This window comes from Citrus sinensis, chromosome 2, assembly GCF_022201045.2.
Source record: "Citrus sinensis cultivar Valencia sweet orange chromosome 2, DVS_A1.0, whole genome shotgun sequence".
NCBI lineage: Eukaryota > Viridiplantae > Streptophyta > Magnoliopsida > Sapindales > Rutaceae > Citrus > Citrus sinensis.
This window is the reverse complement of record NC_068557.1, coordinates 28204952-28230904: the sequence shown is the minus strand read 5'-3', so window position 1 is coordinate 28230904 and position 25953 is coordinate 28204952. Positions and strand designations below refer to the sequence as shown.

Genomic DNA, 25953 nt, shown 5'->3' with positions numbered 1-25953 from the left:
CATAACCAATGGGCCTTTGGTCCAATGGGAGAAACCTTGCACTTACAATATTGAGTGCAAGGGTTCCAGCCTCCATAAGAGTATTATGGAGGTTAGTTTCAGTTCTTCCTCAATTATCAATTAATTGAGTGGAGACAGTCTCTCTCTCACGAAATGTGAGTGGATAGGCACCCCTCGAATATTAGAGAGGGCTTAAAATATCTGGACATATACTTTAGTGTGTCAATGTATGGTGGTAGTCCCAATTATATAGTATGATTGTAAATATTAATTGTAATGTCTGATGTAATGTCAGTAATATCTGTGTATAACAGACTTAAAAAAAAAAAAAAAAAAAACTTCTATCACTCATAGAAAAGAAAATTTCATTTTCAACAGATTTTGACAAATACTAGTTAGCAATACGGGAATACGAACATTAATGCACTTTGGGACAAAATAATCTCAAACACACACACCACAACTGGAGAGAGAAAGGGTCATTTTCCACATTAGAATACAATGTGATTGAAGAATGTAAAGCCACGTGGGTGGATGTGATAGGGGAGAGTGGGGTCCGTGGGGACAGCTATTCGTTAGCCCAATGTTGGGTTAGCGTGGGGCCAGGCCTAGACAAAACTGGGGACAACTGCTTTTAAGTTATCTGTAACGCCTGCCTCTTTGGCAGCCCATCACATGGACAGTCCCATGTGTTGTCCAATTATATGCTCGCTTTCATAACAACCGTACACAACTAACACTTCCAGCACGCGCCAATTCATTGGTCCGTGGCAATCACGATATATTCATTAGCGTGGACACGGATTGCTTATCAACAGTAACTTTCTTACACGCGCCTTTTTAATTGGACCGTGGGTTTAGCAAAATAAAGTGAGTGTAACAGGGGAATGTGTCTCTCTACCTTCTTTTTCCCGAACCTCGGCAGCTGCAAATCTCGCTTTTCTTTCACACGCCCTCTGGGTTCGGCTTTTGGTTTTCAAACTAAATTATTATTATCCAATGATTTAAACTTAATTAAAAACAATTAACGAAAATGGGGAGTCAAGAGAAAAATCTGAGCCGTTGATGTGTCCCACGTGATGTGCTCATAGTCGTGGCCGACCAAATGGCGAAAAATAGTGGGACCGAGATAAAACTTAAAGTTAATAAGAGTGGTAAGTTCTGCAGTTATCCTCGAGTCATTAGAAGGAGGATAATTAATTAATAAGATCAAGTTTAGGTCAAAAGAGTACTGAATTTGAGGGGATTTTAACCTGCCTCCGTGATCGCCAAAAAACCTACTCCACTTGAGTTTCCAGAACACTAATTAAAGCTTTCTATCGTTGTTTAAGTGTTTGTATTCTACTAATCAACAGTCATTATGCGAATCAGTTAATTTCTTATTCAATGTTAACACATCTGGTCATGTTACCTTAAATAAAATGTAGGATGCAATATTTGTGTTGTAAAATAAGATGATTGACACACCTAAGCCCACCTCCAGGCATCTCATTTTAAATGCATTGTTACGTGAGGGATTTCTCGTCAAACACGTAAAAAAAAAAAATTATATGAATTTTGACACAATTTTGCTATTCTAGACTAAACCTATAAATTAATTATGAGGAAAAAATTAAAAAAAAAAAAAAAGGAATGAACAAGTAAACATATTTATGTGTTTATTATTCTATCGTTTCTAACTATTTCTTTCAACTCTGGCATACTATATTTACGTAAAATAGCTAGTGACAGATATACACATTAATCACCCGCTAGGGACAGAATCTGGCAGTGCCTCACTCAAAACGTTGCACTAATCCCCATTTATTTTCCTACCCCACTTCAAAAGTAATCAAATGCCGTTGACTGCGATTTAATCTTTTGGTCTGGAAACGGCATCGTTTTTTGCCTTCTCATGCCCGGAATCTCGGGAGGCGTCAGCGATCTTATAAGAGCGAAATTAAGACCTTTGAAAAACGGGTGCGTTTTGACATCGGCAGCGCCGCGCTTCGACCCGAGTCTATTGCACGGATCCTTGTTCAACAAACCGGAAATCAAGTCCCGCGCGTGGTACTCAGACATCGAAGAGGGCGACTGAGTAGGAAATGTTAAGGGCTTCTTCACTATGTTACGCAGTGTGGTTTCATTTGATGGAGCGGCGAAAGGCGTACGGCCGTAGATCATCTCGTAGATAAAAATTCCAAAAGCCCACCAATCAACGGCATTACCGTGGGACCCACCCGAAGCAACCTCAGGGGAAACATATTCATGGGTGCCAACAAAAGAGCAGGACCGGGCAGCGACCGGCTCGGCAACGAAGAGCCGATTGGGAGTCAAAGTTTGGATTTTTTTAGACCCGAAAAACCGGTTCAGAAAGCGAGACAAGCGTGTAGAGTATTGGCGAGTATATGTTTGGGAGCGTGGGGATGCGGCTTCTGGAGAGGAAGCTGGAGATTCAACGGCAGGGATCGCATTTGAGCATAAAGAGAGGTCAAAATCTGAGAGCATGATGTGACCGTCCGATCTCACCAAAACGTTCTCGGGTTTCAAGTCCCTGTAGATTATTCCCAGCATGTGTAGGTACTCTAGAGCAACCAAAACCTCAGCGGCATAAAACCTGTAAATAGAAAATGAGATGACAATTTGTTAACGGTTTTTAATTTTTTTTTTTTTTTTTTTTTTTTTTGCCAAGCACTGAAATTTAACACCATCAAGACACCGTTAAGAAAGAAAATAGGATATTGTTAATGCTATAATATTACTGTAACACACAACAATGTCGTTGTTTTTTTTATCATGATAATATTTTGTTAATACCCAAATATTATTTATCTATTTTTCCTTCAGCAGATGGATAGAAAATCGAAAAGCGGACAACTTTCTCGGGGAAAAACACGCGTAAAGTCCTCGAGAAAATGAAAATTTTCTAATGTCTTGCGTGATAAAGGTCAAAATATGTTTGGATGAGATAAAATAAAATGTATCTTCGAAGTTAAACTGGGGGTAAAGTCAATCAATTATTCCACAAATGGGGAAATTTTCAAATAACGGAAATTTGCGGCTAAAGAGAAAAATTTGAGCTGTGTATGAATTTGAGAAGAACTGGGATGATATAAAAATGCGATTTTCAATGACCCAATTAACGAAGCTATGCTACTCCTCTGAAACACAAGACAAAAGTTTATTAATTAATATTTCCACTGAAGATGACTTAACAGAGCTAATAAAGCAGACATGATAAGAACAATACCATACTGCTCTGTAATACAAGAAAACAAAACACCCCTTATCAAAAACCAAAAAATAAAATAAATTGGAAAAAAAAATACCCAGAATCAAAACATGCAAAAAAGTTTCATTTTTTTTCTTTCAAAAGGTATTATGCAGAACTTGAAAAGGCTGCAACTTTTGATTTTTTTTCATGCTTTTCCTAATAAACGGATCATCATTTTTAACAAAAATAAGAAAACGAAACAAAAGAAACTGAAAAGGGCTAAAAGAAAATGTACCTAGCAGAAGTCAAAGAGAAGCGCTTATGAGGCTGTTTATGTCTCAAAGAATGCAAGTCGCCACCGGAACAAAACTCCATAACGATACAAGAGAAATTGGAGGCTTCAAATTCAGCATACAAAGTGGGCAAAAAAGGGTGATCCAACATCTTCAAGATCTTCTTCTCCATTTCAGCTCTATTCACCTTCTTCTTCTTCTCCAACACCTCTTTGTTCACAACTTTCATGGCATACAAACAACACGGCTCATGGCCACGGTCTTGACGGTACTTGTTGTTGAGACTGCAGAGGTAAACGGTCCCGATGTCCCCAGCACCGATACGGCGGTGGAGGTCAAAGTCTCGGAAGGTGAGGCCGGTTTTTCGGCCGAAAGTAGCAGAGCGGATTGCGGAGTAAGCGAAGTCGGAGGAGCGGTGAGGCTTCAGGGAGAGGTTTTCCGGAGAAGATTTAGAAGTGGGGAGTTCAAAAGAAAGACGACTGAAACTGCTACAGCTTTCACTGCTCATTGAGCTTGAATTTGCTGTTGACGTTGTTCTAGTTGTCGCGTCGCTGGGTGGCTCAAAATCCGAGTCTATTAACATTTTACCACGTCTCTCTTTCGGTAGGGAGGTTATCGAGTATATATTATATTTGTCGTCAAAAAGAGAGGAATAATCGAATCGGATACTTAAAACGGCAAAGATCAAAGTTGTGTTTGGTCAGAGTGCATGAACGATCGAAGATGGGAGAAGAATATATCAGGTTTGAAGTCAAAGATATTGCGCAAGGGAAACGAAGCAAGCTAGCTAGCTGGAGGGTATTAATTAATGGAGAATCAACGAGATGATATGAAATTATGAATGCAGATTTTGAACGTAGCAGGCTTTAAGAGAGCTCTGAGCAAAACCAGTCCGTACGCTAAGCACTGTAGAAAAGGCAGAGCGAGAAGTGTTCCTCTGGTTTCTTTAAATTTGTAACCTGTTACTTTGGTTTGGTTTGAGAAAGAGAGACGGTGGTTGCGTTTATTTATGCTGAGGTGTACGGAGGTAATTAGGGCAGGGTCCGTGAAGGGTAAAATAGTCTTTGTCGATAGTCGTAGAACTATTCCATCTCGCAGTTACAGGGTAGAAGAATAGTAGTAGAATAGATCAATAGAATAGAGGAGCTACTATCCAGCCGTTTGATGACGTGAGTATCCGGCACGTGCGGACGGCCTCACGTGGCTGAGCTGAGATTGCTTCTTCTTAGCTTTTAATAAATGAAATCTCACCTTTGGGCTAAAAAAGTGGAAAACGCTTTGGAATTCTACACCGGCACCGCGTGTGGTTTTACTGTTTCTTTGCAGGACTGTGTAGTGTGTGAAGCTTTTTTTCTTCTGCAGGCATTTGACTTTTTTTTGTCTTTTACTAGTCAATGTAAATAAGGAGATGCCCCATTTCCAATGAGTTTATATGAACGGTTGATAACAATTTTGGTATGATTATTATTATTTTTTCGTTTTCATATTGGATAGGATATGATTGTTCATTATTATTTTTTAGTACAATCTACACATTGTTCTGTGTTGAATCATATGGTAAGCCAGGAGCAGGAGTACCAAATGTGAACGAAAATAGGCATTTTGCCTTTTAAGTTAGATGGGATGGCAAAAATGTCATTACGCGGAAGTTTAAACAACGAGTGGAAGATTTTGGGCAAACGTAGCTCAATTTATAGGCACGAATTTATCTGGATTCCGCACCCTACAAAGTATAAATTCTAGCACAGTAATGAAATTACACAACAGTAAAAATACTGTATGATAATGACTTTTATGAGCTCAGTTATCTTATCAATTCTCAAACTCACATTTTATGTGCAAAATATTTGAAATTTTTGTAATCTACAGTTCTACACCGAGAAAATAAACAACACAAACACACATGTTTACGAGGATTTTGACTTTATTATAGAAACCCTCAAGAAAAAACCAAGAAGGGTCGCTAATAGAATCACAATTATGTTTTGATCATTAATGTATAAATATTAAATTGAAGAGATAGCAGCAGGAGCTGGCGCGCACACGCTCACACATAGGCTAGCCAGTAACTGTCTTGAGCCTAATGTGCCGATGCTGTTGCAGATTCCAGACACAGCCTCATTTTTCACCACGGTACACGAAGTTGCCTGGTGGCAGCTGCCTTTGGCTTATTCACTAGTTACCTCAACAGGCAGCTGCAAGGTCATTTTCTTTTTATTTTTAAATTACATGATATTGTTCAAGATACAACATATTACATGATATTATAACTGGTATTGACAATTATATAATAATTGGGACTAATTTACATCAACTCTTAAATAGTATAGCTCAAATTTAACTCTCTCTAATATTTGAGGAATTTCAACCTTCACTCAAGAGATGAGGAAAGAAATTTAAATTAAACCTCCACATTATTTTTGTGGGAGTTCGAATCACTTCTCTCGCAAATGTGAGGGAGTGGCTCTAGCCATTGGGCTAAGACCAAATGGTTAAGGTCGCTTTTAATTGGTATAAATTTCGGAGCTATATATGCTCAATAAACCTCGAAAATGTATAATAAATATCGATTGCATTATATGTATCTTACATGAACTCAAAATTAATTTTTTTTTTTTTTATAACTTAGTTGTTGATTGTGAAGTAATTAGAAAATTACGAGAGATTATTTTTATTAGAAGATCATGGGAGGTTACTTTTAAGTCATCTGTATGTTTCAAACTAACTAACTTATTTGTGAAAAGAAATTTGAATTCACCACTAGTTATGACCTTAGACCTTTAGTGCATTCATTAATTGACCGATGAGAATCACTAATTTAGTTTTTGTTTCTAAAATTTCATGACATTCAATTTATCATACTTTGCGTGAGATAGATTAATAAGCTGGATTTATTTAGTTATAAATTATCATTAAAAGATTCAAAAAATAAAATAAAATTATCAAAACGAAAGCGATGGAGCCAATAGAAAGTGGACAGATTAGATTGATATTAAAACCCACATGGCCAGATAAAACCGGGAAAGCATGACATGTCAGCAGAGCTGGAAGCAAAAATGATAGCGTCCCGATGAAAAGAACAGTCCCTAAACAAGAGTTCGAAGCGATTTTGGATCGTTTCATGCTCATTTCGATATTTGTGAAAGCAGACGCAGAAGATATAATTGGAAATTTGATGCCAAACGGGCCCTCTGATACTTTTAGAAACAGATTGTTGCCATGCGAAAGGCGAACAAAAAGTGCACCAAGTGGCTCTATTGTTGCGTCATTTGAGCCATGACATATTTCTGCAAAGGGGGAAGCCGAACGCCCGTCCCACAAATTGATGGGTCTTGTTTGGATTGCATGTGATGTTAAATGCCAAATTTGAATATGGAACCAAACCTTTCGTTGTTGTTATTATTTTTAAAATTGGTCATAATCTACACATATTACAATATTGGATTTATTGTTTAACACAAAGATCTACGAGATCAGCTCAAAAATATACTCTCACTTGCTTTTGAGAATGCTTCAAAAGAAGAAATATTTTGACCTATGAGAATTCGAAAATTTAGACTCAACTTTGTTGAAGAAACAAAGCCCCCCACACCCTCGGCCTCGTGGCAACTTTTTGTTATTTAAACAATCACATCTTACTTTGTCTTTTTATTTACTTAAAGTATGTTTGGAATTGAGGTTGGCTAGCATAGCTTCAAAATTACAGTACTAAAGTATTTGGTAAATATTAACTGGTATAACTTAAAAGCTATATTAATATGATTTTTCACTTATACGGTTGAAAATCTCTTATATCTTTAATAATTTTATTAAAATTATTATTTAAAATTTATATTTACTACAGATTATTAACTTTTGTTTCATAACAGTTGTAGCTCAAAAGTTACAGCACCTCAATCCCAAACATGACCTTATTATAATAAATGTACAATGGTCGATTCATATAATGATTCTAACCAGTGGCTTCTTGTTGATACTTCAATGTGATATTTAATAATTTACTATTTCAATTTTGTTAAGTATGATTTATGTTGAATTTTCATTCTAAATCTACTTGATTTTAGAACGATAACCGCAGCAGTAATTAAAATTAATAGTTAAATTAGCTATAAAATTAAATACACAATAATTGCTCGACCGTGTTTAGACACAAACCACGATTCAATTCTCCTTACTCCGACGAATGGGGCGACATGAGAAGATGTGTTAATCACATCTAAACTACATTTCTATATTAATTTTAAATATCAAATGAAAAATACAAAAATAATCATAAAATCTTGTGGCGGCAATCATATTTCAGCACCAAAAAGAATGTGGTATAAATGAAGTTGGAGACAAAGTAGCTTATAAGCTATATAGAAATAAACCATCAATCATGTCATGTTGGTATTGCTACTGAACCTAAGGCCAATAATTCTACTAGCCAAATCAATCATATTAGACCAGAAAATCAAAAAAATTAAAGAGAGAGAGAGAGAGAGAGAGAAGATTAGGGCCCAAAATTCTAAACCATAAATTTAGGTGATTAAACATATGGTTAATCACGAAGGCACATGCTAACAAGAAGCTGCAAATTTGGTAATCCCATTTGGGGATATATCTTGTGGGCCAAAGCCTAGTTCGGTGTCTTTGTGTTTTTTTTTGTGTCGTATTTCTCTTTTATTAAATATCTATCGAATTAATGACAATAATGTAGATCAATCGTTGTTGTCAACAATAATTGTGGACTAAATGTGTTACTGTCGACGTTGAAAATTCTATCTTCTGGGACCACATTTTATTACTAGTACAATGAGACACTATTTTTTTATTTTTTTTTTTAAAGCATTCCTCTCGACACAAAACCATATTGAAATTTTAAATTAACTGAACAATATTTATGTAATAATTAAGTGCACCATAACATTAATATGAATAGTATCACTCATCTATATATTAGCAGTCACAATTGCTCCTCACTTCTAGTCTAAATTATAGTGTATAATCACAAAACAAACATATGATTGGGAGCAAGAGTAAGAGAAATATCGTTGCAATTATTTAACATATAATTAAGCAATTAACCCAAAAATAATGGAAAAAATATGATAATTCCAAGGAAGTATCGTAAGAAAGATGCACGAGATCAAAACAACCCGCCATATTCCCGCTGGGTTGTTAGGCCGACAACGTGACAAAATATGTCATTTAGACAAAATCCTCAAAACTTAGATAAATTTAAATTAAAGCCGTGTTAGTTTAAACTCATGCCATTAAATAATTTAACGTTGGCCATTATAGTATTTACAAACTTGTACTGAATTAAATTAATATCGCTACAAAAAGTCAACAAACTTCGATAAAATAAAAACAAAGTAACTGTATCAAATAAACCCCAAAATAGAAAAATTATGGGGAATCAAAAATTCAAAAAAATAAGGAATCCGAGTTCCTCTTTCTTGGTAGCACAAGCTGTTTAGATTGTTTCTATGTCTGCCTGATCTTATAGTTACGATAATATTAGTGGCTGCACATCTAACTGCTGGATTCTGTCCCACCATCAAATTGATTTAAATTTTACCTTATAATTATCGTTAGTCGGGCAAGTCAAAATTTGTGATGGGTTTGGTACTATTTAAAAAATTAAATTAAAAAAAAAATCTAACAGGCACACTGACAAAATGAAAAAAAAAAAAATTATATTGATACAGTCCCTCTCACTTTTTTTTTTAAATGGTTTTTGAATGTTTTATTGAATGTTTTAAAATTACATTGTATAACTATGAATCATTACGTGAAATAAAGAGACTTGAAAATTATAACGATATTAAAGTTCTCAAAATATATCAATTGGACACTATAATTCTATACACAAATTTTTAGAAATATTTAAATTTTTTTTTAATGAAATTACTTATAGGATCGAATTAACGCTCTTAAGAAGATACTTTGACTTCATTTTTTTTATCATTTAGAGAACCTTTTTGTTATTTTAATTAGTTTTTTTCCCCCCAAAAAAGGATCAATTACGTACAGTTAAATAAACATAAAAGCATTTTGAATGACTCTACAGTACATATTTTCAAAAAGAAGAAGAAGGAGAAGAAGAGGATGTTGGATGCCTTGTGATTTTCCTCGAGCGCTGTTGCCAAAACTCTTTCTTTTGGCTCTATCAAGAAATATATATTTATCTTAATTCTTAAGTCACATTGATTATATTAATAGAATGATTACGTTAAATTGTGATACATACACTTTTTTTTTAAAAGTAATTATATGGGTAAAGCCAAAGAGATACGTACGTAGGGTAACCTAAAATCAACTGGGCAAATTAAACCTTGGCAATTAACAACGTGATCGTATCAACAAAAGCATATTTAAATCTTAAAAAAGCTTATTTCCTCTTAAATTTTACTTGAACCGCTGGCAGCTGGCTCCTAATTTGTAGGATTTTTTGTATTTTGTTTTGTTTTATATGACATGGGATTTTGTTGCTGCATGTTGCACGAATTTTCTTTTTATGGAAAGATTGAGTAAGCCCTAAGGCAATAGAAAGAGAATGAAAAAGCAAACTCAATCGAGATTTCTTTTAATTAGAAGCCATATATATAAAAAGCCAAATGGGTAATTGTTTTATAAAACCATCTTAATGTCCTTTTTTTTTTTTTTTTTTTTTGCCCTTAAAAAAAAAAATAAATAAGAACAGCTTTGACTGAGATTTCTGGGACAAATAAGAGAATCACTGAGATTATTGATGAAAATATTCACATCTGGAAGCAAAGAGACATGCAAATCAAATCTTTTTAAACAATGTCTTAACAGCATTAATCCAACATGGCAACGTCATAATATCTGCATTTGTCAAAGAATCTCAATAATATTGTACTGATAAATTTACAGTTTGGGTCCGATTTGAAAACAACTGAAATGCACAATCTTTGAACGAATTCCATAATAATAATTTTTGAAATTCATGGGTATTCAGTAAACTCGATCCAATTCGATATTGATGCATGTGCATAATTTTCAGTTTATTCCAGTCCAGTAATCTTGAATTAAGAAACAATAAGATGTTGGAACGTGATAAGTGTGTACGTAAAACTTTTCAGGAAATGAAACAAAAGAAATTTGTGGAGGAGTGAATGGAAAGTTAAACTCAATTAAACAGAGACATCTCTACTAATTAATTAGGACTATGAGAATGAAAGGAGCAAAAATTGACAGCAATTAATTAAGACCACATGGCTAATAAATTTAAGGGACGTTAATAAAGAAGTAGCAGAAAAAGTACTCAAGAGTTGGTGGTCGGATGCTTGGCTTGCACACCGGGGCTTAATTTTGGTACTTTTAGCTACTTGTTAGTTGTTAAATTAGAAGTGATTGCCGAAAGGCAAGCAAATTTGTGAAAGAGATTCATTGCAGCACGATTCGAGCTAGCGTCCAGTGAGGAGTGACACGTGACATATCCTTGGATTGGTTTCACCACGGGGCCTCTTGTAACACTTGCTTTGTGTTGACAGCCGGTAAATATATAAAGTAGAATATTGATTTTGAATTAACTCGAAATATTTTTTTTTCCTTTTCTAAGTGCACTTAGTTTTCTCCCTGATTTTCAGTATCAAAATATAATGATTTAATCAAATTGATGCTATAATAAAGTCTTTAAGTGCATGTCGTAACAGAATAATAATTTGTAGTGATCTTAATGAAATTTCATTCTGTTAGAAAAAAAAAAATATTGTTAGATTAATCTTTGACTATTTTTTGTTTTTCCTCCCTAAGTATGTATTTTAAATATGGGCTCATGAATCAAAGTTAAGGTAGGCGAAAACGGTTTGTATACTGGATGAGGATTTGTTGGGCCTGAAGAGGGTTTGGGAATCATATGTTTGGATGAGTTTGGGCATAACATGGGCTTAAGGCCCACAATCTCAATATTGCTAAATGCCCCTTTTAATCTTTTTATATTTTCATGATTTCTGAAAATCCTTCCAATAATCCAATACACAAAAATGATTTTTGAGAAATACATAAACGCTGTTCAAATATGTTCAACTAGAAGAATCAATAAGCATAAAATAAATATAGTTCGTGATGAATGTTCCTCCTTAATAAGTCTTTATTACAAAGATATTTCAAATATATATTTTTTTAATTATTTTTTTTCCATTTATAAGCATTTTAAAAGAACACAACCAAGTATTTCATTGGTTGAAGACCCTTCAATTCAAAGGTAATTATATTTTTTTGGTAACGCCTGATGTCTTATTAATAACATCCATTATAGATTATTAACACGAAGATTAAACGTTACGCTGGTAATTAAAATATAACTTGAATGATGGATTTACGTTTTATTATATGCTGTAAATATTTGTAAACTTGTGAACCGTCGTCACTAAGACCATTCATGTATCACCAGAAAATTATTGTCAAAGCGGGCCACAAAGAGAAGCCAATTTTGATTTATTGCTCTTTTATATTTTATCACGGTTGCAACATAAATTCTCTTATTAAACTTTAATGCCCACAAATGTGAGAATCATTTATTAAGAATAAAAAAAACAAAAGAAATGAAGACTGACCATGCGTAGATCAAATCTTGAATGCGAGACAATAATTTATTTTTTTTTTATCAGAAAACGTGACTCAATATCTTATTATTTATTGCTTTTTATTTTATTTTATACTGTTATCATTATTGTTGTTGCTGCAACTAGAATGTCATCGATAATAAAATAAGCAACTGAACGTGTGACATAAATTTATGGAATTATGATTTCCTTCTTAAATTTTAATATAAACTAAACGTGACAGAATCACTCAATCAATAAAAATAAATAAATAAATATTAACCATGTCCATGTGTAGATCAAAACTTGAATGTCACAGCACACAAGTTTTTTTTTTTTTTTTTTTTTGTCCATTTATGTTCACAAGCACGCGATCGAGCAGCTTATTAATCCGGTAATTTATTTATTATATTCTATTCTATTCATCATGATTATGTTTTAATATGGTTATGGTATCAATATTATTATTATTATTTTTTCTGGGACAAAATAAGAAATCTAATAATAAGAAATCTTCAGGATAATAATAATAATATTAAAGAATTCACCAATTATATATATATATATGTAGAGAGAGTAATCAAAGTTCTGTCAAAGGTACCACTTAGCTGCTCAAGTATCTGTCACACTGTCTATGTGCAGTCCAATACAGCATATAGATACAGACAGCAAGAAAAGAGAAAAAGAAGAAAATTTCCTTTGAAGAAACTGATGATTCCTCCGCAACTCTCTCCTCCATTTGTATAATAAGTCCCCATTTTGCTCTCTCTTAAATATTGTTCTTTCTTTAAGTAACTAAAGAACATACACAGGGCTGGTGCTGGTGTTTTCTTTTCTTTTTTCCCTTTCTTTAACAGGCATCAACAACATTCGACAATGGTAAAAGAGACTTGGATTTTGCAGTTCATTTTAATACTATTGGTGCAATATTGCTATCTGGGTATGTTCTCCTTTCTTTCTTCTTGTTATGAATAACTCTTCAGCGTTTGCATTGTTCTTAGTTTTCTTGCTGAAAAATCTTAAACGACTCTATGAAAGGAAAAAAAAAAAAACACTTAAAATGGTAAAAAAAAATGAAATTTTTATTTTTTTTTATTTTGAAGTTTTGATTTAAAGTCTAGAGAGTCAAACGTTTTGTATTTGTTTCAATGAAAAGTTAGGCCTTGTCTTAATCTCTGCCTCTTTTTTTTTTTTTTCTTGTTTATTTTTGAACTCATGAAAGTGTATTTTTTTCAGTATAAGTGGAAGGAAGGAAAATGAAAGGATCTGCTGTTAGTAATGAGTTTTTACTTTGAAGCAGGACCGAGTGGGCAAATCTTTTGACCCCGGATGCATTTTTAATATGTGGGGATTAAAAATAATTTTATATCTTTTGAACCTTTTTGATTGTTAGAAAATTCATCTCGGTTTAAAATAATTACCTTTTACAATCCTAATTTGTGGGGATTTTATATTATTCATCATTATTAAATTGCTAAAAAGTTTCTGTAATTTTTATTTTCAATTTTATTTTATGTGCTTCTTCATACCCCAGTGGTACCAAATTAAAAAAAAAAAAAAAATCTTGACAAGCAAGGAGAGAATACTAATTACGTTATATATATATATATATATATATATATATATATATATATATATATATATATATTTATTTATTTATTTTAATTGGAAATGAGATGGAGAGAAGCAAGTAACTTACAGGAATACACATTTAAGAGACAAATTAAAGAAAAAAGGAAATAGGAGCAGAGGCGGACAAACTTTGCTTCTCCAATGCATCTTGGTTGATGCTATACGGTGCACATAACTATTTTATTGCACATAACAATTTTATTGCACTGTTAGTATCTTTGGCACCTCGAAAATGTCTCTAAGCATCGATATATGACGGTTAGAAAGATTGTTATTGCATAGTTTATCGTGATGACGAAGGTCCGGATTCATTATCTTATTTATATTTTATAATTGTTGATACAATATGTAGACACTTTTTTATGGGTCGTTACTTAATTCCTTTTCGTGATCCTTGCAGTAGAATTCTTGTTGGGGGAAAGAAAAAAGGAAAAATTTTAATGGGGAAGGCTGTCTAGTTGAAGTTTACTGATAACTTTCGTAATTTCAATATTAATTTTGTGTTGGTTCTGATTTTCATTTAGTTAAAGTGATCATGAATGAATGATTGCTCGAATTGTTGTTGCTTCTTCTGCATTGCTCAAAATAAAAACATTATGTTTTGAGATGAACATGATAGTGAAATCATTTCTTTTATTGGTTAATATTAATGTTGTTTTCTTTTACCCATCATTAGCTTCAACAATGGAGGAGAAGGCAGAAACAGCAGTTCCAGTTTCGTTTCTGTCTCCACCGGAAGGCAACACAACTTTCCTTGATGGAACAACATGGTGTGTGGCTCTTGCTGGGGCCTCTCAGATTGACTTACAAAACGCATTAGACTGGGCCTGTGGTTTGGGAAAGGCCGACTGCAAAGCCATCCAAGACGGCGGTCTCTGTTATGAACCCGACACACTCGTGTCTCACGCCTCCTATGCATTCAACAACTACTATCAACAGAACGGTAACTCGGACATCGCTTGTAATTTTGGAGGAACTGCTGCTGTAACAAAACACAACCCGAGTAAGTGATCAGTTTATAACCTTTTAACTTGGTTTCAAATTGTAAGCACAACTGTTGTTTCCGATTTTAAATACAGATTATACGCTAATATTTGTTAAATTTTACATTGCGCTTGGTGATTGACTAAAACAGAACAAGAGTTTATGTGCGTGTGTAGTTAGAATGAAATTAGTATCTATGCAATATGTGCTAAATTTAGATGAAATGAAATGTACACCTGCAGTTCTGCTATTGCATGTCATGTTTACCGATCAAAGTTGAACAGAGAACTAATTACTGAATGGATTTACTTTAATTGCTTATAATTGTAGGTTACAACAAATGTGTCTATGCAGCCCCTGGGTATGTGTTTGATCTCATGATTCATCACCTACATATATATACTTTTGTGCTTTGTGCTTCTATGCGCACTCACACTGGTATACATACACACACATAATCAATTATGTGTGTGTATGTATGTTGATGACTAACGAGTATGTAATTCTTCGCTGTTTTCAGATCAGTAAGCTCTTCAGCACCTACATTCTTCAAGCGAACAACAAGCTTAATCTGGTGGAAAGTTGCCGCAATCTTACTACTTTTGTACTTGAGAAGCTGATGTTGGGTCGGTAGACTTGCCCACAAAGCTGAATGGGCGTTTATTTCCATGCTTTTTCCACTTAAATGAAAAAGGCTAAATGATTAAGCCTTGATTAGGGAACAAATTAATGTGATCAGATTGGAATTTTGGAGTTGTAATTAGCTTATTGAGTTATTCCAAATCTTTGTGTTTAGGTAGGGAATATTCCTTTTGTTCTTTTGTTCTTTTGTTCAAGTAATACTACCTTTTTGTCCCCTTGTGAATTGTGCATTTTTCACCTCACATAAGATTCCCATTCCCATGCTAATGATGCTATGCTAGCTGGTAGTGCTTTCACTGGTGGCTTTAATAATAATTATTTTAACTTTATAATGTAATTTAGGTCAATTTAAGTGTTGTCTTTACTAACTCAAAAGTATTTGATAATTATTTTTTATTTGGGTTATTTGAACAACTCTTAAATTGATGTAAATTATATTATTTTGTAACTTAACAAACTTGTAACCCTTTTCAATGATTACAAACTACACTAGTTTGGGATTCACACTAACTTAAATATTTACATTTATGACAAAATCTAGTAAGTCCATCTCTTTATCACATTTTTAATAAAAAGATAAAAGAACTTTCACAAGCGCTCGAATTAGATTCATTTTGGTTGAGCTAATTGAATAGAGGTTATGAGAGTTGAGTTCTTATAAAAAGAACTTTTTCTAGTAGAGTTTTTGATCAAATAAAAAAAAAACTCTTTTGAATCATTAGGTTCTTTGGTTTTACAATACCAAAAGTGTTTTTAAGTTATTAAATTACCAAAAAAAAGATATTCAAAACAACTATCTTTATAATCATCTAAATTTCCATAAAATGCACTCAAGAGATCATTTTTATATGAAAATTATGTACATCTTTGGTGTTCAAATTCAATAAACAAGTCTTTAGGGTGTAATAGATCGAATAAAAAAAATCGATTTTAATTTTCTATCATATAAAAGGATAGTTGTGGAATTAATAAAATTATGTAAGGACATTTTGAATATTATATAAAAAATAAAAAAGAAATTTATTATTTTGCTTGTACTTCCAAAATTCTAAATTTTAGAGTTTTGAAAAAAAGAAAAGACAAAATAATTTTTGAAGAACTCAAAAACTCAACTCTTTTTTTAATTAAACACTCCTATAAACTTTAAGAAGTCCTTTTAAAATGAAAAATACTTATGACCTTTCACAGGTATACTAAACACACAATTTTAGTGTTCATCAATCCACCATAGCTACTGGCCCAATATCTTGTAATAGTTTTAGTTTCCAGAATCCAGCCTGTGTAAATACTAAACACACAATTGACCTAGGGCAATGCTATTTTGCAGTCCGTACGTTTTGTGTGTGTAATTTAAGACCCGTTCTTCAATATCACGGAACATCTCTATTTCTTAAGAATGAAATAAAAGATTTTTTTGAAAAACAAGGAATCTTTAATTACCAATTAAGACAGTAAGTGATCGAAGAACCCTTTCCTTATTTGATTCGTCTGCTGCTTGAACTATGCCTTAAAACATCTTTGGATAAGCTCGAGACCATATATATTATGAACACAAAAGATTCTATATCAATTTTTATACGAAAGGTTAGGATTCACTCTGGTGTTGCTTGCTGGTGGAGCTTGGGAGTATCTCAATCTGAAGTTCTGAACTAAACCAGCCATTCGCCCTATGTAAACTAGAGTATGGAAGTGAAACTCAATCCAGTCTGCTCTGCTCTCATCCAGCAAGCTCTCTAACACTAACTAGTACTAACCTCTCTTTAGCCTATATGTCCTCTTCGTTACCTCTCAACAGTAATGGATAGGGAAAGAATACTAAAAAAATGACTCTACAAGAACGACCTATCCCAGGGCTTTGGCCCATCCCAGCTCCGCCCAGAATGGCAATTCCGGGCGTTTTATGACCAGTCTCCAACTGTTTTTGAACCGGGCCCCGATGACCGCTTGTGCGGGCCCCCGTCAATTTTTTTGAGTTTCATTCTTGCGAACGTACTCGTCATAGTTCCCTGCCGTTGCGGCTGGTAAAGTCCCTTAGTAATGGTTAAAGAGACTTGTCTTTTTTGCTTTTAGAACAGAGAGGGAACCTGAAGTCTGGCAGAAAATGTGAATCACAGTTAACAGTTTGAATAGAACTAGTGTCGTAGCCTACCCCCAGAGGGAAGGGCCCTTCCCTTTTGGGCCGGTTGTGGGCGAGGAGGGATTCGAACCCCCGACACCGTGGTTCGTAGCCACGTGCTCTAATCCTCTGAGCTACAGGCCCCGCCCCGTCTCCACTGGATCTGTTCCCGGAAGTACCCTACCCCATTAATGGAAATAAACCAAACACAGAACGAGCTCTTTTTATCTTCAATCAAAACAAAAATGAGAAATTCCGCAATTCTGTAGGGTTTGTGTGTGTGTCTCAGTCTGCTGTTGATGTGATGTGAAAGCCCGCTTGGGTGTTGACTACCCCTTTCACCTCGCCAAATCAAATCATAACCAGCTTTTCCCGCTCAGCCACACCGCCTCTTACTCGTTAGTTTACTTTTACATCTTCCATTTTTCCTTGACTGAAGCTTTTAACATCCTTTAAAAAATCTTTTTAACGTCCTTTTTTTAATTTTATTTTTTAAAATATACCTAACTTAACTTATCAAATATTAACCCATAAATTAAAATCAATCATTTTACTATTAAATTTTACTTTTAAAAAAGTATTTAAAGATAATATATAGGAAGAGTTAAACTATTGACATCACTCAAAGTGCTTCTTAAAATCCCTTCGAATATTGTACATCTAGCCTTCAGTATAATTGGATTACATGATAAGTATATATATTTGATTAAATCCTCACACACGGTAATTTTCTTAACAAATAATTCGTTATTCCATGAATTTTTTTTCCGCTATAAAAAAATGTGAAAGTTTATTGAAACCTTCCACTATTTAGCAACTAAGAAACTTATTTCTAGAAAATCTGAACAGCTAATAACACTGCTGTTCAAAATCAAAAGAGTTAAAGCTTCAAACTCAAATAAATCCAATGTCTCATATCATACTTTATATGTTTGATAAAAGATTTAGCGGGAACACAAAAAAAAAAATAATAATAATAATTTGATACGGGCCTTGAGCAAGAAGGAAGCCTAAAAGATGGGTTCCTGAGAAACATTTTAATTAAGGTTTATTTTGTCTCTAATGATGGTGGTAATTTTTTTTTTTTTTAATTTTCTTAATGGGATAAATGAAGAAAATGGGTTTTGAGGGATTTTTGAAGGGGTGCCAATCGTTAAACTCGCTAAGGAATGTTTTAAATTTGGTAAAATCTAGTCCAATTAACATTTCAACTTTTTACGGAGACCCAAACATAGCAGGCTGCCTTGTAGGCTTTTTGTTGGATCATCTTTTGGGCCCAGCGAAAAACAAAATATTTACAAATACATACATAAATATACAAAAGTATTTATAAATACATGAATAAGAGATTAAAATATCAATTTAGACTTTGTACAATTTTATCTTTAAAGCAAAATATTTATAGTTTTATACATACATGTGTGTGTGTATTATATTTTTTAAAAGTTGGCAAAATGACAAGCAAGTTGTAAGAGGCAAAAAACCAATAATCATGCATAGTGGAGCGTCAACTGATTAAAGCCCAACTTTAATTCTTTTGGCATGCTTCCACTAATAAACCGCTTTTACCTTTGTGCTTTAACATGATACAACTTGCTATTTTTGTGAAACTATGAATCTTATTCATAGTTTTTATTGTATAAATCATAAAAGCAGAAAATAATTTTATGCATGTCGTAGTAATATATATATAATCCTCTAAAATACTAAAACAACATGTGGGAGATGGACTGAGGAAGAGAGAGTGGAGAATGTAGGTGGCCACTTTTTTTGATAATTTACATAAGAAAAGGGGCCAAAAAAAAAAAAAAAAAAACACCCACTTACCATGCCATATATTTGTAACAATTCATGTATATTGAAAACCAGCTGCAATTAATATGCTACAATTCTTAATTTAATGGATACCGCGGCTCTTGTTTAATTAAAGCGTGTCTCGACACACCTATATAATAAGAACAACTTGGAGAATGGAGATGAAGCAATTAAGCTCCTACATTGAAGAATAAAATTTCTTGCGAGTTGTGTGAGAAATATATAAGACGTATGAAGCTTTACTACTTTAGCTATTATGTCGTTGCTATGCTTCTCGTTGCATCCTCAGGTACGTACTGTTGCCCTATTAATTAATGACTATGCTGTATAGTCATTAATTGATCAACGGTCACATTACCTCTTGATTTTTTTTTAGTATATTAGTTATATGTTTCTAATTAAAGAACCTTTTGGTCTTGGTGAGAGCCAAAATTAAGCAGTGGAAGTGAGGGAGCTGGGGAGTAGCGAAGAAATAGCAGAGGAAAGTGGAAGGTGCATGATAGTGATGGACCCACGAGGATGCAATCTCTTGACTTGCAGACAGCATTGCCTTCAACAAAAGAATGGAAATGGCGTTTGTTTGAGCAAAATTAAAGAGGGTTACCAATGCGTTTGCTATTTCAATTGCGGATATAAATAAGTATATGTATCCATCGGTGCCATGCTAATGAATGTCTTCTTATTTTATTTTAAGGAGAAAGAAAAACATGGATGCATGGAGAGATAATAATGGTTCTGAGTTTCATGGCTAATAACAATATAAATTGAACAGAAAACTTCTTTCTCTTCTTATTTTGCTCGTGAAGTTGCTTTTTCAGGTTTATTATCTACTTTTATAACATTTCTTATGAAATCGTAATTAACTAAAATCATTAGTGGCGTAACTTATTCTAGTCGTGATATGAAGACACATATACTGTCGTTAAATTAAGTGCGTGATGAATCTTAAATTTTAAATTTTTTAATATAAAATTATAAACCTTATATTCATATGTGCAAATTTTGATTGCAAAATCATATATACTATAAAATAAAATGCTTAATTACAAAATTAATTACTGTCTTAATTATTATTATTTTTTTAAAAAGTCAATGACTTTTTCAACTATGCTTTGCCTCGTGGTGGTTGCTTTAATTTATTATTAAAGTTGAGGATTTAATATATTTGTGTGTTTTGAGAAAATACTTTTTCTCTCTTTTTTATTTAAAGTTTATTTTACTATTTAAATATAAAGATAATTAAATTCTAATCATACACTAACTTTAAAAAATATGTGACCCAATATTTATAAAACATCAGGAGAGGTCATATAAGGATAGGATCCTAGTCAGAAATATTTCATAAAGAGTTTTAAAATAAGCGAGAGTGAGGGTTCATGGGGGTCCAAATTGAAGTTGATTTGCCAAGCAAAACTTATATAACGTGACAATAGTTTTAATACTAAATAAGAACAAATTAGTAATAAATCAACACCGGTAATGAATTAATGTACTACTGCCTACCATATAACATCTTCATTCGTCGAATATCATCATCATTCAAACCCTTGGTGGTTCCTGCTCGCGTTGACGGCCACATACTTGCTGCTTTAACAGAGCTATGAGAAAGCCCCAACACATGTCCAAGCTCATGCAAAGCCACAGTTTGCATGTCAAAACCCCCTTTTACTGTACCCATAACCCAATTCACATCGCCATTGAAATGTACCACCGCATATGGATCAGAAAATGCATGACCCAACGTATGCCACGGTCCGTCGAAAGGAGTGCCGTCCCCATGATCACCCCGCTGAAAACTGATCTTTATATCAGCATTTTCGTAGTCATTTGACCCTTCGAATGTGAATGGTGCCCAATTGCTCCACAATAGAAGAGCTACCCGAACTGGTTCATGAATGTCATCTCGAGTTCCTGGCTGAAATGCATACGTTACGGTTTTTTTTGTTAACGGCCATCTCGGGCCTTCAAAGAAAGCGTAATGAATGTCATATTTTTTATCGGCAGAGCCTCTCTGCATTCTTGTTGTTCCATTTATGATATCAGGTAACCCGCAACGCGGCTGCGCCATTGTTGAGATTGTTTGAAGATCTAGGGTTCCTGTGGCGTTCAGGTTGAAGTTTATTTGGTAAGTTTTGATGGCTGATTCTAAATCTTCACCAAAATAGTCATCCTCAATATGGGATTCGTTGTCTGAATTATCAAGGGAAATTGAAGGCCTAATATTGTTTTGATTTACGTAGCCAAGTGATTGGAGATATTTTCTGAGTTGATGGATTCCTTTCACTTTGTCACCCTTTTGAGATCCCCGAAATTGCTCAAAGAACTCTAATGCCGATGGTTTTCTTTTGTTGTTTGAGGCGTCTGAAGCAAGAGCATGCATTAAGAGGAGTTGAAGGAGAAAGAGAGACATGAACGCATGGAGACTAAAGGTTTTCATGGCTAATTATAAGTTAGTTAATTTGATGGCGGAGTTGCTTGTATATCTTTCAGGCTTATATTTATAGGCTTTCTTGTGATCAAGTTGTACGCTCACAAGAATTTAAAGTTGTGTATATCACGCATGCATGCTGTGAATATTAAGTGCTTTACGTTTCATTAATTTTTTGCCACTGTAGTTAATTAAAAGCATAAATGCACGAAATCATCGGAGGTGATTATTGTGGTGGCTTCTAATCCATGATTCCTTTTCTGATCATAGTTATAGTCTTTAACTACAACGTCATCGTTTGCAAGTCTAGAGCCCATGGAGCTGTTGTGAATTTGTGAGGTATTTCAAAATACTCACACTATTCCAAACTGACAAAACTCATATGGTCTTCACACGTGTGCACGCGGGCTTGGAGAGATATTGATTCTGAGTTTCATGGCTAATAATAATAATATACTCCTGAAAATAAACACTTTTTACAAAGTTATTGATAAACCGTTGGCTAAATATGAAATATATTGTACATTTTTCTGAGGGCAAATTCTCCTTAGTGATAAAGAAACTTTCTTCGTTGAAAATGCAATGTGGACCTTAAAATTATTTTAAAATTATAAAGTTAGGTTTAGGTCCGCACTTAAAAACCCATCGTAAAAGTTGCATATGACTAACTTGTAAACGCACTATCTATAACAAAATGATTAGATAAATTTAAGCTATATAAATAATTCAAAAAAACCAAAAATAAATGTTTTTAAGTGCTGACTATTATATGTTTTATTCATTTTTTTGCCAATGTAGTCAATTAAAAGAATATGTGCACGAAATCTTTTCACTTTGCCGCCCTTTTGAGAGCCCGAAACTCCTTAAAAACCTCTAATGGCGATGCTTTTATGTTGTTGTTTGAAGCTGAAGCAATTGCTTGCAGTGAGTGTTTATTTGGTGTATCTTATTTAATAATTATAAATGTTTATTTACTTTTATGAAAATTTTTGTTGTATTAGCTATTTTCTCTGTACTAATAAAAACTCAAATTTTAAACTTTTAAAAGTAGAGTTTGAAAATTTTTTTTATTGTAAAATATCAAAATTATCTTTTACTTATTTGACAATCTTAATGAAATTTCATAATATAACTTTAAAAAACTTGCCTAAAATGTTTTAAATTAAAACCTCTACTTGTAATGCTTTTATCAATAAAATTTTATTTAAATAAGCTCTATTTAAAAAGTTATACTAAACCTAGCTGAAGAGGAATTGAAGAAGAAGCAAAGAAATAAGAGAAATGGGTTTAAATTTCATGATTGAAAAAATTGAAAACAGAATTTGGTTCATTCGGTTGATGGAGAAATTATAATCTCATTTCAGTTTTCTAGGGATTGTATATGTGCCAGTGTCTTATCAGATACTTAAAATCAATAAAAAAACAAACCAAAGTTGGTTGGTGTGAGTGATTCGACACTCTCACTCCTTAAGAGAGGTCATGGGTTCAAGCTCTGTTCTCGTATGGAGTCACCACTTTGGCCAGCACTTTACCCCTTACCGGGCCGACCCGGTGCGAGTAAGGATTAGTCTGAGTTATGGTACGAGCTTAAATGTGCCTCATATAGTTGGGGCCCACTCAGGACCACCTCGTGGTTCAAACCAAAAAAAAAAAAAAAATCAATAAAAGCATTTCCGTTTACACTCATCTATAAGTTGTAACTTCATTCAATAGGTTTCTAAAACGATATGTATTTCAGTGATTTCATTTGAATTTAATATTTCAGGATTAATAAATTGAATAAAACTTAAATTTTTTAATTACTTGATTTTTTTAGTCTCAATTTTTATAGGTGACTTAACCAAAATTATTGATAGCGTTTTTCTTTACTATTTCATCTGTTACAAATTCTATGGTATATAGACCAACAAAATAAAATCAAATAAAGAAACATTATTGAACCAATAATTTTGAAACTATACGATAGAATACACAAATATCAGATTAGAAATATTAATTTATTTAGACTAATAATTAATTCCCATCAACTGCTACCATATAACGTTTGAATCCCTTGAATATCATCATCATTCAAACCCTTGGTCCCGCCAACGGGTACATAATCGCTGCCTGAACAGGGCTATGGCCTATGAGCTAGCCCTAACACATGCCGTAGCTCATGCAAAGCCACAGTTTGCATGTCAACAGCGCCCGGGACTGCCCCCACCGTCCAATTTTCATCACCATCGTAATGAAACCGCCCGTCAGTCGGCGGAAAAGAGTGAGCCAGCAGATTGTATGGCCCCGGACCATCGAACGGGTACCCGTCCCCATGATCCCCTCGCTGGAAACTGATCTTGACATCAGCAGCGTCGTAATCCTGAACGAATTCGTATGAAAACGGCGTGTACTTGCTCCACGTTAGAAAACTTGGCGTACGGGTTCTTGAACGTCGGTTCGAGTCCCGGGGAGGAACGCGCAGCTGATTATTTGTTTGGTTGCTGGCCATTTAGGCCTTCCTGGATAAAATACATAATGAGTGTGATAATGGGCAGGGCCACCCTGCATTCTTGTCGTCCCGTTGATGACATCCGGCACCCCGCAACGTGGCTTCCCCATCATTGATACCGTTTTGAGATCCATGTGTCCGGTGGGATTCAGGTTGAAGTTTCTTTGGTACGTTTTGACGGCTGATTCTAAGTTTTCGTCAAAATAGTCCCCATCGGCCGCGGCGGCCGCATGGTTATGGTTGTGATTGGACAAGTAGCCGAGTGTGTGAAGGTATTTCTTGAGTGCATTGATTCCTTTAACCGTGTCACCCTTTTGAGTGCCCTGAAACAGCTTAAAGAACTCTAATGGTGATGATTTTCTGTTGCTGTTGGTGTTTGAGGCTGAAGCAAGTGCATGCAGTAAGAAGAACTGAAGGAGGAAGAAAGAGATGAATGCATGGAGAGCATTTTTTTGTGTTTCATGGCTACTAATAAATTAATTGATCAATATCGAACTTGGTGTATTTGACGGTGAAGTTGCGTATTTTCATGCTTACTTTTATTTGAGATTATATATAAACCTTGTTTTTTTTTTTTTTATAACTTTTTTCGGAGCAAACTACCTTATTAAGCTTCTTTTTTTTTTTACCCCCTCGCTAATCAATCATTAAATTTCTCCATGGATTATATAGCTAGATTTCAATAATTACGGTCTAGGTTCGAGTCTTAGATAATGTGCGTATTATGGGAGTAAATAAAAAAAAGATTATATTCTTAATTTGATTCAATCACAATGATCATGCATAAAGAAAGATTTGAACCTTCAATGAATAAATGCCAACCATTAGAATAAATAAGTAATTTAAAAAATGAACATCAAATAGGTACTTGACGGCGAAGGTGCATATTTCTTATTTACTTTTATAGGCTAAATGTCCCCAGAATATAATGTTTATATTTACATGATTAAAGAAAAAAAGTTTATATTGCCTTAATTATTAACCTCTTCCGAGCAAACTACTTATTAAAATTTTTTTCTATTAATAAACAATTAAATAGTTCTAATTAAGATTAAATAACTTAAATAATAGTTCCAGTGATTTGATTCCTTTACTCATACAGAGAAATGCAGCGACTCTCGCGAAACAAGGAATAGATAGGCGGAGTAGAACATGGAGGATTATATTCTTAATTTGATTCAATTACAAATAAGGAATAATATTTTTTTTAAAAAAGTATTTCATCATTTTTTAAGTTTAAAAAAAAAAGCTTCACATGACTGTTTAGAAAAAATCAAAATTATAAAGTTGAAGAAGTCATGAACATCAAATTATAAAATATTGAAAATAGAACCATTAACATTAAATTCTTCATAATCCAGTTATATTCAATAATAAGATTACCATCTCAACCTATCGATCAATAAAAGTGTCGACGACATTTTAGTGATATGAGATTGAAAATTCAAGTCTCTTGAAATTCATTTGAAGAGATTAAAAACTACGACTTCAATATTGAAGCAATCGAATAAGTGACAAACGTTAAAGCAAGAGGTGATTGCTATTTGATGAAGTAATATCGATTTACTTACTGTATCTTGTGTGCCATGGACATTCATTAACTAACAACTTGCAAAAAGAAATGTTTTGGTCAAAAGAAGCCGGTCGGATCCGATCCGATTTCCATTTTGGATCCTGAAGCCCAACCAACCCATTTAAACCTTAACCCTTCCAGCTGAGCACCCACGATCCACCAAAAGAACGTTTCCCTGAGTCACCCAAAACCTTATCCGAAGAAAATCCCCAATAGTAGAGAGCCACGTCCTCA

General features: G+C 33.8%; 3 protein-coding genes, 1 non-coding gene and 1 pseudogene across 4 annotated transcripts; 1 reads left to right on the top strand and 4 right to left on the bottom strand.

Annotated features, from left to right (window-relative positions):
* Positions 1-1464: 1464 nt before the first annotated feature.
* Positions 1465-4462, bottom strand: LOC102623015 (protein kinase PINOID). Its single transcript, XM_006468205.4, has 2 exons — positions 3489-4462; positions 1465-2596 (listed from the first exon to the last, which is right to left on the bottom strand). Exons 1-2 carry the CDS (start codon positions 4067-4069, stop codon positions 1822-1824), a joined length of 1356 nt encoding a protein of 451 aa, XP_006468268.2. The 5' UTR covers positions 4070-4462; the 3' UTR covers positions 1465-1821.
* Positions 4463-12653: 8191 nt separating this feature from the next.
* On the top strand, positions 12654-15508 carry LOC107175550 (glucan endo-1,3-beta-glucosidase 13). Its single transcript, XM_015527065.3, has 4 exons — positions 12654-12981; positions 14350-14676; positions 14988-15018; positions 15178-15508. The coding sequence occupies exons 1-4, from the start codon at positions 12918-12920 to the stop codon at positions 15275-15277; spliced, it is 522 nt and encodes a 173-aa protein (XP_015382551.3). The 5' UTR covers positions 12654-12917; the 3' UTR covers positions 15278-15508.
* Positions 15509-17485: 1977 nt separating this feature from the next.
* Positions 17486-17564, bottom strand: TRNAR-ACG (transfer RNA arginine (anticodon ACG)). The gene has a single exon. It is a non-coding gene; the product is annotated as a tRNA-Arg (tRNA).
* Positions 17565-20722: 3158 nt separating this feature from the next.
* LOC107175551 (metalloendoproteinase 3-MMP-like) lies at positions 20723-21610 on the bottom strand. Its single transcript, XM_015527066.2, has one exon. It carries the CDS (start codon positions 21608-21610, stop codon positions 20723-20725), a length of 888 nt encoding a protein of 295 aa, XP_015382552.2.
* A 2167-nt stretch (positions 21611-23777) lies between these two features.
* On the bottom strand, positions 23778-25032 carry LOC112497192 (metalloendoproteinase 3-MMP-like; annotated as a pseudogene).
* Positions 25033-25953: the final 921 nt, after the last annotated feature.

Bases quoted from the DNA above. Each gene is read 5' to 3' on its own strand.
- LOC107175550 (XM_015527065.3), top strand. From the start codon at position 12,918: ATGGTAAAAGAGACTTGGATTTTGCAGTTCATTTTAATACTATTGGTG. The intron at 14,677-14,987 runs GTAAGTGATCAG...TTATAATTGTAG, and splicing joins TGTAACAAAACACAACCCGA to GTTACAACAAATGTGTCTAT. The intron at 15,019-15,177 runs GTATGTGTTTGA...CGCTGTTTTCAG, and splicing joins TGTGTCTATGCAGCCCCTGG to ATCAGTAAGCTCTTCAGCAC.
- LOC107175551 (XM_015527066.2), bottom strand. From the start codon at position 21,610: ATGCATGCTCTTGCTTCAGACGCCTCAAACAACAAAAGAAAACCATCG.
- LOC102623015 (XM_006468205.4), bottom strand. From the start codon at position 4,069: ATGTTAATAGACTCGGATTTTGAGCCACCCAGCGACGCGACAACTAGA. The intron at 2,597-3,488 runs GTACATTTTCTT...TTCTATTTACAG, and splicing joins TTCTCTTTGACTTCTGCTAG to GTTTTATGCCGCTGAGGTTT.